The sequence below is a fragment of the Condylura cristata genome, unplaced genomic scaffold (assembly GCF_000260355.1).
Source record: "Condylura cristata isolate star-nosed mole 26May11 unplaced genomic scaffold, ConCri1.0 scaffold00005, whole genome shotgun sequence".
NCBI lineage: Eukaryota > Metazoa > Chordata > Mammalia > Eulipotyphla > Talpidae > Condylura > Condylura cristata.
The window spans coordinates 54,394,691-54,409,636 of NW_004567106.1; the positions used below are offsets into that span (position 1 = coordinate 54,394,691).

Below are 14,946 nucleotides of genomic sequence, written 5' to 3' on the forward strand. Positions count from 1 at the left end.
GGGGCCCTCCATGGCAGCATGGAGCTTAAGCCTCAGCACTACCACTATTACAGCCTGAGTTCAATCCCCAGCTAGGGAGATACCCCACATGGCTCAGCAGACATCCCTTCTCACCCGCTGCTCCCCTCAGCAGTGTATTTCAATAAAATCCACCTGTTTTACTTCCCTTTCTGTCTGGTGAATCCTCTCACCCCCTGCATCTCTGGCCTATACAGTCATTCTAATAAACAAACAAACAAATAAGTACATGAAATCCAGTTCTGAATACTAGGGGAGGAAGGGAGCCTGAAAGAATGTGGGGAAATTAAAGATAAAAAGGTAAGGGGCTCTAATACTTTGTTAGGAAAAGCACCATTAAATGTATAAAGACAGTATTTTGTATGGTATTTTGCTTTAAAAGGTTTTATATTTTGTAAATACAGTATTTAAGTTATGTGATATGTATTAAAACTTCAGACTTTTATTGCCAAAGTTCCAGAGCTGAAGCAATATTATCTTAGAAATCAGATTAGCTTCTGTTTCTTTTCATACGCTGACTTGTTGTGTACTTTGAGGAGATTAGTAAAGCAGTATGTTATATGGATGTGTATTTCTCGCCCAAGTGGCAGTTTTATATGTTCTAGATTAAAGTATGTTGTAAAATATTGAGAGTTGCGTTAAATCAGCAGCCAGATTAGTTGAATTGTTTTTAATTAGTTATGTTTCACTTGTAAATTTATTGTAGTAAATTATACAGTGAAAGTATAACCGGAAGAAAGGAATCTAAATTAGAATAATGATTTGTGGATTTGATATCCCAGATATTTATTTTATTGCACTTAATGCTGCATTTCCGTGTGAATGTGGAATGGTCTCTCCTAGTGTTCACGCATGGATACGCATCCTATTTTATAAGGTTCTCATGGAAACTATAGTGCTGTATTTAAGTTGTATTTTAAAATGTAAATGCTTATGTTTTTTTTATTAATTGTTAATTATTTCAGTATTATGTAGAAAAAAAATTTCTACAGGACAAAGAAAGAGTATTTTTGTCCTTAATATGCTAAAGAACTGTTTCTCTGCCCCCAGGTCTCAGTGTATTTCCTTTAAAATTTAATTACCAAAACAGACCAGTAAGTTGTGAAAAAGAACAAACCCATAGGAAATGTCTCAGGTCTGATATTAAAATTGAGGCTAAACATTGAACTGTGGCCCTTCAAGTTTAACATAATTATTACTTATAATGAGAAAATAAAGAAATGACAAATGAACAGAGTTCTTATATAAACATGGTTTACCATTCATTCTAAGGTGTTCCACTGATCAGCTTCTGGGGACCTTCATTATACATCAGTCAAGTCCTCCCACCCTCCCACCCCCTCGGCATTCCTGGTCATACCTCGTGATGTGTAAGTCAGGAGTAAGCTCATGCACCAGTCCGGCCTCAGGCCCCCAGGTGGGCGTTCCCGGTTATACCTCGTGCGTGACGCAGACCCTTTCCCGGGTGATCCAGCTTTATGCTCTTAATTGATGTGAAAGGTACCTCTTAGGGTTGGGTTCCTATGTCCAGGTAGTTCTGATCTTGCTTTAGGAATACATAACTGTAGGTTAACAACATGGGGCTGGATAAGCCACCTAAGTTTAGCAGACCCACAAGCAAGTAACTGAAAACCCAACAGATTAGGAACTGAACTGGCTCGGAACTGGAAAGGCCATCGCTGTGACTGGCTCAGGCTTGATCCATAGCTCGCACTATGTCCCGACTCCTATTTCTCCATCTCCACCTAAAAACGCTGGCTTCTGTGGTGCTGTCTTCTGCTCAGCCTCCACACACCACTGCCCCCACCCCCACCCCAGCCCTGCTCGGCTCCCCCAGCTCCTCCAGGTTCTTGGCGGCCGCCACACTTCCTTCCACATTTCAGTCTCCTCCGCTCACTCCAAGGAATGAGGGTGGTTCTTTTTTCCTGGTTGCTCACGCAGGACAGAAGGGAAGCTTTCATTTTTCAGAAAGCCCAGCAACAGTCCTAAGTCTCGTGACTCAGCTGTTAAAAGTGCTCTGCCCTGAACCAACCTTTGTGGATTAGGATTTGGGGTAAATGCCCGGACCACCCGGGCACTCGAGACCCACTCTTGCTGGCAACTGGCAACTAGGGTTTATCCTAACCACCACCTAGCTTGAGAATAGGAAAAGGGTACACACAGAGGAAAACCAGGGCGTCCTGTCACCATGAAATGGTGTCTGGACGCTGGGCAGCGCGCAGACAGGCCAGTTAGAAACCCCAGCCCCACTGATGCATTTAGAACACAGCCTTCTGGCTTCACATGGGTCAGGCTCACAGCCAGCCAAAGCCCTGTGGCTTACATATGCCGGCTTGAAGAGCTTTGATAGGTTTCAATGTCCTTTATATTAAAAGTGGAAGGGAGGTGCTCTGGTGTATTAAATTTTAATTTAGGAGTTCAGTGTTTTTTGAAAATTTGGAACTGCCTATTAGAGGCAATAGTTAAAGGCAATGATGGTTGTGTTGAAATCAAGAAAAATATATGGCATTATCTAACTGGCTAATTAAAGCATTTCCCCGATATCAGTTCATTACCCACCAGGAAAGTGTTTTCTGAAGTACTGTCAGTACTGATGTTTGGTTTTACTTAGTTGAAAATGTGGAACCAGAACAGCTTTCCATCCAAATGCTTATTTATAGGCAGTTTGGTGAGCTGCTGGCACAGCTGGCATCACCTCCCAAAGGCCTCAAAGACTGAGCAACTAACCCAATGTTTGGAGTCAATTATCTACAGCCCTATAATCCACTTAGCCTATTGAGGGAAGAAAAGTTCCAGCCCCATTCCCAGGGGCCATGCATACTCAAGACAAACCCTTAAGGAAGATGGCTAACAATTCTCAGTGTGTGCATTTTAATTTCATTTTCACTCATACCAGTTGTGCTTCAGGACACCTCCTGGAATGGGAACAAGAGGAAGGCGAAGGAAAAAAGCACTGAGGAGGCAGAGGCACAGCTGGAGGGCAATGCCTTCGACAGTGTGAACAGCACTGACAGACAGTGTGTCCGTTGTTCTGTCAGATATATACACGAACACACTTAATCCTCCCAGCAGCTTCTAAGTCAGCACGGTGATCCATAGTCCAGATGAGCCAACAGACTCAACAGCAGCCCAAAGCCATCAACCTGAGCATGGGTGTCCCCTAACCATCATCTCAGTGCTTCCCCATAGCATCAAAGTTGTCAGTACACTGAGTTTACAGGATGCCACTTCAAAAGTCCGGGGGATTTGTAAATGGAATGAAAGTTACAGGATGTTCCTTCACCCTTTGGTTATGTAAACTTGGTTGAGTGGTGAGGGGAGAACTGCGACCTTAACATTCACTGTGAAACAGAATTAAACTATACCTCCTCTTGATTTCTAAGCTCCCATTGATTTAAACTACTTTAGATCTCAATGTGACTAACAGTTGGATTATGCAAAGTCTAGCCATCTCTCAAAAAGGACTGGAAGTGAAGATCACACTAATTTCAGAGTGACATGAAACGCTCACATCTTTTTACTGTTGTGGTTTAGCCAATGGTTACATGAGGTGCTATTTTTTTTTTTAAAGATTTATTTATTTGTGCATACAGAACTGGGGTACAGGCCAGAGGCTCAGGGCGGCGAGAGGCTTCACCAGAGACATTGGGGAGCAGAACAGACAGATCGACAAAGTACACTGCTGAGGGGAGCAGCGGGCGGGTCAGGAGAGGTCTGCCATGCCATGTGGTCACCTCCTGGGCAGGCGGGGATCGAACTCATGCGGAAGCGGCTTTAGATTCTCAGTGCTGTGCTTTAACCCGCTGCACCACCAGAGAGGGCCAAGGTGCTATTTTTAATGGACCATTGGTAATGGTTTGTATTCACATCCATAGAAAAACCACTAGAGGTTGTTTGCACTAAGGTAATGCTAGCAAAGCAACTTCTCCAACAGGTGGTAAAAGAAATAATAAATATGAACCAAGTCAACACAAACTAAAGTTTCATTTGACTTTTTAATTTGCATGAGTGAGGGCATCTGGTTCCTGTGTGAAAATGTGAAAGCTGAAAGAATGAAAGAATGGTGGACACAGAACTGTTCCCCCTTACCCCCAGTCACTGCTGTTCTTAACCCCTGGGGGTGACTCACCCACACAGAGGCTGTTTCTGATTTTCTGCCCCCCTCACTGAACTGGAGGAAGGGTCTAATGGACAAAGGTTTCCTGGATTCCCACACAGACTTTCACCAAGCTGCCTGCACCAATCTTTGCCATTTGCTGCCTGCTGCCTAACAGGGACTGACAGTCCTCATCAAGCCTGCCTGCATGTTTCTTAGGCTGGACTTGATTTGACCAGAACCTCAAGAAAAGAGACAGGGAATGGGGAAAACAAGCAATAGGAAAGAGCCCTAGCTAGTTAACTTGAGGGAGCTTTAAGGAGAATGAATTAGAGGCTCTAGTTTAAATCAAGTTTATGATTTAAATCACCCTGGAAAGAAACATCAAAAGAATTCTGAGGAGTGTTTTACAAAAGGTGAGAAGCTGGTAGTTTATCCTACAACACGGAATTTGCATATACTTACCTGTGATCAAGGCCTAACTGAAGAAGTGGCAAACTGTCCCGCCAGTTAAAGTGAGTAATGTTTCTCTTTCATATTTATTTCAAAAGGTATTCTAAACACATTTCCAGTTTTAACCGGTCTACAGCTGAACACAACACAATTTTCATTCTTTCCTTTTAAAATGGGGATTATCAACCAAACTGAATTGAAACTACCACCTTTTTGGAGAGTCAAATTTTAATTTCTATAAACTTTGAAGTATAAAGTGAAATAAGCTTTTATATGAATTGAACTTCATTTGGTATAAAATTATAAAATAGTAGTTGATTCATTTCCAAACAAATACAGCAAAATACAGAAATGATAAATTTTAATCAAATTAAAGTCAGGAATATAAAGACTCTAGCCCACATTTTCTTTAATTGCCCAAACTGCACATGTTTTCCTGGCTTCGCTTACTTTGACAGGCATATCACAGTACACTTGCTCTGGGAAGCACTGTGTCTACAAACTCAAAATACTTATTCGTATGGCCCTAACCATCAATTAAATGCCCAAGTTTTTTATTTTAATAAAGAAAATTCTTAATATTAAAGGAGCTTTGTTTCCTTGACAATGCTGATTTTTAAGATATGTGAAAATGAAATATAGTAAAATTATTGCTTCCAAAGTTAGCACAATCTATATAGAACAGAACTGAAACAAAAGCGAAATGTACCAAAGCAGTTACATAACAACTTTTATCTCTCCTTTTGACATACAAAGCTATCATTTCACAGCCTTTATCTTGACAAAGGGAGGTGCTGCTGTCTTGATACTTAAATTCTACACACTACACTTTCAGACATATCCTAAAGAAGTTACCACAAAAATGACTTAAATTTTACATGGTAAGCAGCGCAACAAATGCTTGACAAATCTCAAACTGAAACTCTCGTACTTTTCCGTCATACAATACACAAAAAAATTCCCAAAGCAAAACTGAGAATATTTATTGTCATTATTATTTGCAAATGCAACATTTCACAATCCCTGGTATTGTAAAAGTTATTTTTTTAATTTACATAATTGAGGGGAGTATTTTAAATGCCAAAATACATATGCTGAATGTGATTTAGTTCATAAGCACCAAATCTGAAGTTTACAAAAATGGTTGAAGTGTATAAGGTGCATTATCCATGAATTACAATCAGTTTGACAGAAGAAATAGTACCCAAAGTTCATTAATATTTAAGTAACAGTTGAATAGCTTCCAACTTGGTTTACCACAAATTAAAAATACTGCTTTAAGATTCTTTATACAAGTCATCTAAAATTGAGATTCAAAACTGAAGTGCCACCTTTTATTGTGAATGGCAAGTCATTGAATGTACTTATGTTTAAGAAAATAGGTAATTTAATGCCCTGAAAAAAATTAAGTCATTTAGTACATATCTGAAGTTAACAAGACTGTTAAATCTTGTTTTATGTAGAATTGTGTTTAAAGTCACTTGAGTGAATTAAACTTATTTTTGAATACCTTAAGTCCACCCAATAACTAAATAACATTTAGTTTTTCTAAATGTCATGATTATCTTCAGGCAAAAGTTGATTGTATGAAATTAAATGAAACATACAGAATTTCTCGATTTACAAATCAAATTTATTGTGGTGCTAAAGCATGCCTCCTTCCAAACTCACTGGTCATTGCTGACAACATTTAAGGAAGGAAAGTATGTCAGCACTGCTCTGCAGTCTCCGACAGGCTTCCTGGATGGCCGATACAGAAGAGCTCAGCCTAGCTCCCCAGTTCTGTGGAGTCTCTAGCCTCACTCTAAATAGCTTCTACAAAATCAAGTGATTCACACTAATGCAAACCCGGCAAGCTGTCATCCTGAAAGACACTGATGTTACATATTAACTTGTAATAGGTACTTACATATTTAATTTTTCCTGTGTACATTAAAAAAAGAATTTTGTTGTGCTTTTGCATATCTGATACATGTTTTCCTATCATTTTATTTCTAGGTTTCCTGGGCAAAGAAAAGAAAGACTAAGAAAGGAGGTGCAGGGGAGACTAAGACAGTGAAGTCACATTACACACACAACTAGCCCAGTATCTTTTTAATTTAAAAGACACTATCATCAAAAGGCCAGAACAGTCTCCCCCTAAAACCCTTATTAGTTCATGACAGATTCTCACAGCAATCAGTAAATGTGTGTGTGTGTGTATATATGTATGTGTGTGTATATATATATGTGTATATATATGTTGTATGTGTGTATATGTATGTGTATATATGTGTATATATATATATGTATATATATATATATACACCTCAATACATTTTCACAATCTTTTCCGTCATTTACTGAGTATACTTTTAGAATCTTACAAGACAACATTACCAGAGCAGTCTAAACTTTGTACTGTTAAGGGAAATGTGCTTAGAAATGGTCCAGCGATTTGCTCATTGTAATTATTTACAAAGATAACTATTTACGTTAGCAATAAATAATCCTGATACCAAGAGATAACATGCATGCACACACTGAGATGGCTGCATGCTCTTAAAATATTTACACCCCACTTCTCTGTGATAGTTCTCCCACCGATAGTGAAAGTGCGCTTTCTTCAATTTTCTCCACATTAGTCTTGCTTCTGGGGGATACATCCTTCCATTTCTACCACCTCAGGCCATCCTTCATATTTGTTTGTGTCCTTATTGTTTTTTATATACTGGTAAAACAACAACAGTATACAGTTATAACAACTCTGGTGAACGACATACTTCATACACACTTCAGTAACATTCATGTTAACCACAAAGTCACATCAATTACTGCTCAAGTTACTGAGTAACTCTTGGGGCCTGGCATGTAGTGGCAGATCTTAAATAACAACTGAAAGAATAAATATCACAGTTTTTTCTTTAAAGAATCATCTGTTAACCGAAAAGTAAAGCTTACATTCTACTCAGTTCTCAAGTATTTCCAAACCTAATTGATCATAACATTGAGTTGAGCTCAACTTTATCTTACTAATCTTTAACAAACATTATTTTTTTAAGACTTGAGATAAAAATAATCACATGCTAATGCACTGTCATTTCGGGAAAAGAAATTCCCAAGAAAAATTGACCATTTTGAAGTTTCACAATTAAAACAGCGTCATGGTTATTTCTAAGTATTGACAAACACAAACTTGTGGAAAATATAAGAAAATACTCACTGTCTGCTTTACTTAGGCTTCAAATAGTCGCAATAAGTAAATGTACAGATTTATACAATTTGCTCTTGTCCACTAACTGAAAGTCTTTGACACTAACCTGTTCAAAAGGGCTTTTTGTCTTAATGCCTTTCCCACCACAGAAGACCCAGTTGTCTCTAAAACCAAGACTAGTTATAGACGTGCTCCCCAACTCAGCAATGAGTCGTCGTGCTTCATCATTGAGCCTTCAAGAGAGAAAAAAATACAATAAATACAGTGCACTGTATGTCAGCTAACTAATACTGGTTGACACGGGATATTTAACATGTAATACAAAGATAAAAAGAGAACATAACAAGAAAAAGCATTTTTTAATGTAACATTCCTACCACTTTAATTCTTTAGTAACAAAAAAACATGAACTCTAGCAATTACTTTTAAGTTCATTCGATTATGGAGTACCTTTTTGATGTTTTGTTTATAATAACTCATTCTCACCCACAACTGTTAAATAATTATGACAATTACTGAATGTCTAGTCAGGCAAATCTCAGACCTTCAAGCCTGTATCTTTGTAAAATTAAAAATCACTTTGAATCTTCACTAAAAGCTGTTGTAAATGATATCGGAGGACAGTAAAGATAAATGCTGTCAGGAATCTTGATGTTTCTAGTATTGTGTTTTATTTAAAAGAAAACAAATTTAAAAGTAGACCATGATTTGTATTTCAGTGACAATTGCTGAGTGGTTATTTGGTAAAAGTGAAAGCATTAACCATAGCACATCTGCAGGAAGAACAGCGAAAGCCAACTGCTAGGGAACTACCTGAAAGATGTCCTCAAGGAATTTGCTGTAGGGTGGCAACCTAATGTGTGGTACTCTGTCTCCACTATGTCTCAAAAGGGGACGAAACTCAGTAGATACACCCTATTGTAGAGTTGGGGGGGGGTGGAAAGGAGAGAGAAAGAAGGTTGACTTGTACATGTCATTTGTAGTAAGTCCTACACAGCCCCCAAGAGATGGAACTTAAATGTCAATTTGAATGGTTTGTTCTGCCAAAATTGGATGCAGGACAAGCAAGTCTCATATTTGCAAATAGTTGGAGGATGACTAGCTGCAGGGCCATGAGGAAGATCCTTCATATCGCAGTGTTCTTTTAAACACTTCATGCTGCTCTCAGCTCCTTTAATGAACTGAAGAATGAAACAATAGGAAGAGCAGTTCTCATTAAACTAACCTGAAGATAAATGGGACAATTTGTGATACTGTGAAGAATAAGAAATACTAGGCATAAGAAACCATGTTATAAGAAGTTGAGATTAGAAACTCTCGTGAGGGAATGAGGTTGTAAAAACAAATAATCCTGCAACGTTTCATTAAATAGTTGCTAACAATCCCTTTTAAAAAATGAAGAAAAGTTTCTGAAGTAATGCTACCACAGGAGCATCCTGCAATTAAAAAAGTGTGCAAAAGTCACAGGCAAATCATACTGCTCATTACAAAACTTGATACTGTGACCAGAAGACCTGCAGTGCTCTGAAAGATCACAGGAAGAACTTACACATCTGAATAACAAAGGAACCCACAGTCTCACAAGAACCACCCAGTATCTAAGTTCAAGTACAATGGACATTTCCAGGGAGGCAAACTCTGATCAACATGAACAGGAACAGTAGATCAAGAACACAAATGCTGTAAAATCAATTTAAGCCTCCAGACCCTGTCACACACTTCAATTCTAAAGGAACTTGTTAATATCTTCAAGTAGTGTCAGTTATATTAGAATCAGCATAGAAAACAGATGCTGGTGACATGAAAATTTAGTTAAATATTCCAGATTTCAAAAAAGGCAAGCAAAATTTTAAGAACCAATGATTCAATAAAGTATAGTCCAACTCCTAACAAATTTCTATAATAAATTATCATACCTATGAACATTAAAAAAATAACAATAGTACCCTCCCTGATGGTGCAAAGGGATGAGTGGTCACCGCTGCTTCAGTGCAAATTCGATCCCCAGCCCGAGATGACTCACATGGCAGGGCAGACCTTTCCTGACCCACCCACTGCTCCCCTCAGCAGTGTACTTCATGCATCTTGCCTGTTCTGCTCCCCACTCTGTCTCTGGTGAATCCTCTCACTGCCCCTGCACCTCTCACCTGCACCCCACTTCTGTATGCATAAATAAAAATAATCTTTTTAAAATAATAATAGTAAAGGGAAGGGGTGGCAGAAAGAAGGAAGGAATAAATAAAGCCAAGTTAATGCCATCTCAACGATTTTAGCTTTTGAGGGGGTTTTGGGCAGCCAATCAGGAAACTGTAATTAGCACAGTTCATGAATATGAAACAAGCATACGAATAGTCTCAGAAAATAAACCCTATGAATAAAATAATGAAACAGCAGTCAGATGGCAGCATGCTTATAAGGTACACTGGCAGCTGTTGGAAAAGTAATTCCTGCAGTAGATTTATATGAAACCCCTGGAGGAGGCCCTTAACAGGGTGGCACGCTGCCCTTGGTAAACATTTTTATCAATGACTTAGATTTAGAGAATGACTTTGGAGTGAGTACAAAGCCTGGATCATGAAAACCTCAGGACAAATGTCAGCATCAAGACCAAGAAGGCCAAAATCAGCAAAATTAAACTTAACAAGGATAAACAAATATGGAATCCTTCACACAGATGATATGAAATCAAGCTCTGAATTGGGAGAAAGACCTGACTTGGCAGCAGTTAAAAAGAGAAAAAGAAGTTAGATCAAATTAAAAGGTCTGAGAAATTAACTTGACCATGATTTCTCAAGCCAAAAATGTGATATGACTGTTTAAATAAAATGAATACAATACTAGTCTGCATGAATATTCAAGGAAACTGGTCTGTAAAACACGGAGCGCGAGCTCCACGCACCCTGGGCCGGCAGACCGCGTGCGGAAAACTGTGTTAGCCTGGGGTGTTCTCGTTTTAAGACAGACAATTACCAACCAGGAGGGCAAGCATCCAGGCGAGTAAAATGGCCCAGAAACTGTTCAGCACTGAGGCTGGAGGAGAGAAGGGAGGGAGATGCAATTAGCTTCAAGTACAAGTGATCAGAAGGTGAGCAATATGGAGGAGGAATTCACCCGGAAGCTCCACGGGAATCTTGCCCTGGCTGGGAGGCCGTTCAGGAGGCCTTGACAACTCCTTATTTCAAGACATTCACATCAAAATCTTTTATTTGGGCATAAAGTTAACATGTCATGGAGTGTTTGCTCCAAAAAGAGGTATGCAAAATTTTAGTTTGCTCATTCAAACGATCTTATTCTTTACTAACCAGAACCCAACCTATGGTAGTGGTTAGGATGAAAAATAAGGACTCATTAGAGATGTGCATGGCCCAAGGTTAGGTTTTCTTACACAGAAGTGCTCTTCTCCTTTATAATGGGTTCCAGTAAAATCATTACAGGGATAAACAGGTAAAGAGGTTGTTTAGGGCAGACATTCAGGGCCTTCTACTGTTTTGTTCCTTCGAAAGGAACAAAAATGTGGTGCCTTCCGCAAACTCAACTATTATGTAGGTTAGAAAGAACTAAGGTTCTACCAGCACACACTTTGAGAAATGCTGTGATGGAAACCAGACCCAGTCATTCTGCTGACGTTCGCCGAGGAGCGGAGGGCTCGTCAGGTTTGGTAGTGACAGGATGCTTCAGAGCGAGGAACTGTGCAGACAGACACACTCTCCTTTGTACTCCGAGTCCTGCCTTCCCCAGTCCATATGCTGCCAGTTCCCTACCTTTGTGCTTTCATGTATTTTCCAAATTTTACCACAGATACAAGAAAAAATTACAAACTACCACCTATTATACTTTACACACACACACACATCAATCACACTCTTTCACAATTGATTTCACTTCTAGGAATTTACCATAAGCACATAATCACAGTGTGCAAAAACTTCTGTTTAGAAGGATGTTTATCAAATTATCTATAATATGAAAAATTTGGCAATAAAAGGACACTGCTGAATAATGGTGGGGCCTTGATGATCAGGCAGCCATGAAAACTGCTGATGAAGGATTTTAAGGACAGAGAAAACAATTTAAGGTTATTAAAAGACAATATAAAAAAGTCTAAAAAACTTTATGTACAATGTGATTCTGACTTTAGTCGTGTGTGTGTGTAGTTGTGTGTACACACAACTACACACACACACATACATAAATACAAAAAAAAATGACAGGAAGGAAAAAACTGAAAAAAAAAAAATGTTAATAGTGCTTTATCTGGAAAGTGGATTCCTTTACTCTATTTTGTAATTTTTCTTTGACGAAGATGTACTGCCTTTTCAAATATAAACTGTAGCTCCAAAAGGTGTATGCATTTTTAGTATACATACTTGGTCGCTCCATCATCGTATGTCCCCATTAGGACGATTGTTCCATCTTGTATGGACTTCAGAAACTCAATAAAAGGGGCCACATCTGAAGGGAAAGGAAAAGTTAAGGGTTTTTTTGTTTGTTTGTTTGTTTTTAAATGAGTGACCTCCAAGACTTTTAAAGTTAAAATATATCAAATGTTTGTCAGTAAGTTACTCAAAACACAGAGTAACCAAAAGGCAGACAAGTCTTGCAGCCAGCCTGATGAGACTGTCCCTTCATATGATCCCACTATCAACTTAAAATTTCCCAATGCTGATTCATCCTATTTACCTTCTGAATTAACATCCTAGGAACAAAATGAAAAAAATCACTGCAAAATCAGACTAAAGCATGACTTATGATTAAGATAAAGTCAGGAGAGTAAGGTAGGAGAAAGGCTCCCATAATCCGAGTGGACGTGAACCTGTTTGGATGGGTTAAAAGAGGATACACAGCTTTAATCTAATACACAAGTCTGAAATTTTACATACATGTGGATACACACACACATACATAACAACAGACTCTGACTGAGGGGTCATGTGTACATAACTATTTACTGTGACCTTGGGAAATAAGCAGGTTACCACTAGAATCTAAACTGCTGAAGCAATTCATAGTCATTAATGGTTTCATCTAACAAAAAGGTTTACTGACTTCAAAATAAACCAGTCAGTGATTACATATTAGTGATACCAAAGAGATAAACCAAGTACTACAAATTCTTTTATATCTTCAGTAATTTATGATGGTAGTTTTTCATCTAGAGCTCCATTAGAGTTTTCCATTTAGAGTTCTCAACTCTAAACTAGAAAGAAGATTCTATTTCTTTTCTTCTCTCAAATATTCACCCATTTTCATAATAGTCCTAGTTACGATTTTGAGACTGTAAAATCAGATGTAAAAAATTCAGTTAAAAATACTTGAAATTGCTATGCCCACCTGTAAATCACTTATCTCTTAATATTTCAGAGAGAAGTCTACAGGAGACCAAAGCTTTAGTTGTCCTGCAGAAAACAGAGCTCAATTTTTTTAAAAAAATCAATTTTTATATTGCTATTTTTATTATACACCATGATCTAAAAAAAAAAACAAAAAAACTACATACAAAATGACAGATCTTATGAAGTGAATTGGACAGAAAAGTAAAAGAAGATAAACACAAAAATAGTTCCATTATTTTTCCATTAGTGGCTACATATACTAAGATGATTAAGTCAGTGGTAGTGATAGTTATTTAACTTACCTCCTCCCCACATGTCAAAATATTTAGTGTCTAATACTTCTCCTGTTTTTCCTGAAAGAAAATGAATCCTTATCATATTATGCACTGGAAATGTATTCTATATTCTATAACAGATCTTATTTGATGATGAATATGAATTTGCAAGCAGAGAAAAGTTATCATGCCAAAGAACTGAATTTGAACTATACACATCTAAAAAAATACTTCTAAAGGGTCATTTTAGGATTTCTAAAGGGTCTCACTAAACTCCAGTAAACAAAAGTCTACCACTGGGGCCTCCCTAGTGGTGCAGGGATTAAGTCTCAGCACTAGGAAGCTCTCCACTGCAGCACTAGGAAGCCACTGCAGCACAAGCTTGACCCCCAGCAAGGGAGGTGACCCAAAGGGTACAGCCTGTCTCACCCTCAGTAGTATATTTCAGTCAATCTGTCTGTTTTGCCCCCCAATCTGTCTATGGTAAATCCTCTCACCCCTCCCCCCTTGGACCTCTAGCCTATACCCCAGTTCTTCTACACATTGGGGAAAAAAAAAAAAGCCATTACAGGCCACTTCGATTCAAAGTCAGTCAAGTTTTCACCTCTGCTACATTTTCCCTTATTTAAGAATTATCCCAAATACCTGTAGCTCTTATAAAAAGGTATATTTGATGCTATTTTCTAGCATTAAAGCCATCTTTTCAATATTATTTTCCTCTTCAGGTTGTTTTAGTAACAAGATAAAAAAAGTAGAAACACAAAAATGTATCTCTTGTTGTGAAAGATGTTCCCACCCCATGAACGAGGTGAAGTGGCTGTGGTTTCTAACCACCCCACCCAGCTTTACAGGGTTATATGCCAGGAAGAGAACACCACATGCTGGGAGGTCTCACTCTGTGGGTTTGTGTCTTCAGGTCTGACTTTACAAGGTGATCTTTCAAGACAGTTAGGAGTTAATGGGCTTTACAACATAAATGAGCTTACCGGAAGATTGTACACAGTACTGAAAAATTAAAATAAATTATTTTCCATTCTCCCCTCCGTCCTACCCAATCATTCATCACCCTTGTCATTCTAGATATACTCATCTGTATCAATCTGTCTTCATATTAATGTGAGGATCCCAAACTTTTGAGTAAAATTTGTCATGTAATGTTAGATTGCCGTTCCCTGGCAGTCTGGCAGGAATCTCTCTGAACATTGCACATCAAGTTCGAGGCCTCCAAGTCAGTGCGCTGGAGCGACACGGAAGTCAGGTGTCCATCCCGGCCCTTGGGGAGGGGAGGGGGCGCGCAGGGCAGCCTTGGTGTAGAGAGCCGCCCTTTGCACCCGCCCAGTAACTGAGCGTGTCCCGCCTCATCAGGCACACTTACCATTCACCAAGGCCACATTGATCCCTCTTCCAACGTTATTCTTAACACCACTCATTAAACTGAAGGGAAGAAGTTAAGACAAATTTAGAATTACATGAGCATGACGTACATCGAAAAAATCAAGTCAGGCAAAAGAGAAAGTCGGGGTATTTTATATACAGGTACAGTTGCTAGTACTGCAGGAGCAACTAAAAGGAGATCAC

General features: G+C 38.7%; 1 protein-coding gene across 2 annotated transcripts in view; it reads right to left on the reverse strand.

Moving 5' to 3' along the window:
- Positions 1 to 3,798: 3,798 nt before the first annotated feature.
- FAM3C (family with sequence similarity 3, member C) overlaps positions 3,799 to 14,946 on the reverse strand; it is a 39,306-nt gene continuing 28,158 nt past the window's right edge. For both annotated transcript variants that reach the window (XM_004676979.2, XM_012721088.1), the window contains 5 exons: positions 14,744 to 14,802; positions 13,396 to 13,446; positions 12,128 to 12,212; positions 7,867 to 7,993; positions 3,799 to 7,277 (listed from right to left, as the gene is read on the reverse strand). In XM_004676979.2, the coding sequence (XP_004677036.1) occupies positions 7,188 to 7,277; positions 7,867 to 7,993; positions 12,128 to 12,212; positions 13,396 to 13,446; positions 14,744 to 14,802 (412 nt within the window). In that variant the 3' untranslated portion in view covers positions 3,799 to 7,187. The remainder of the gene's footprint in view (positions 7,278 to 7,866; positions 7,994 to 12,127; positions 12,213 to 13,395; positions 13,447 to 14,743; positions 14,803 to 14,946) is intronic.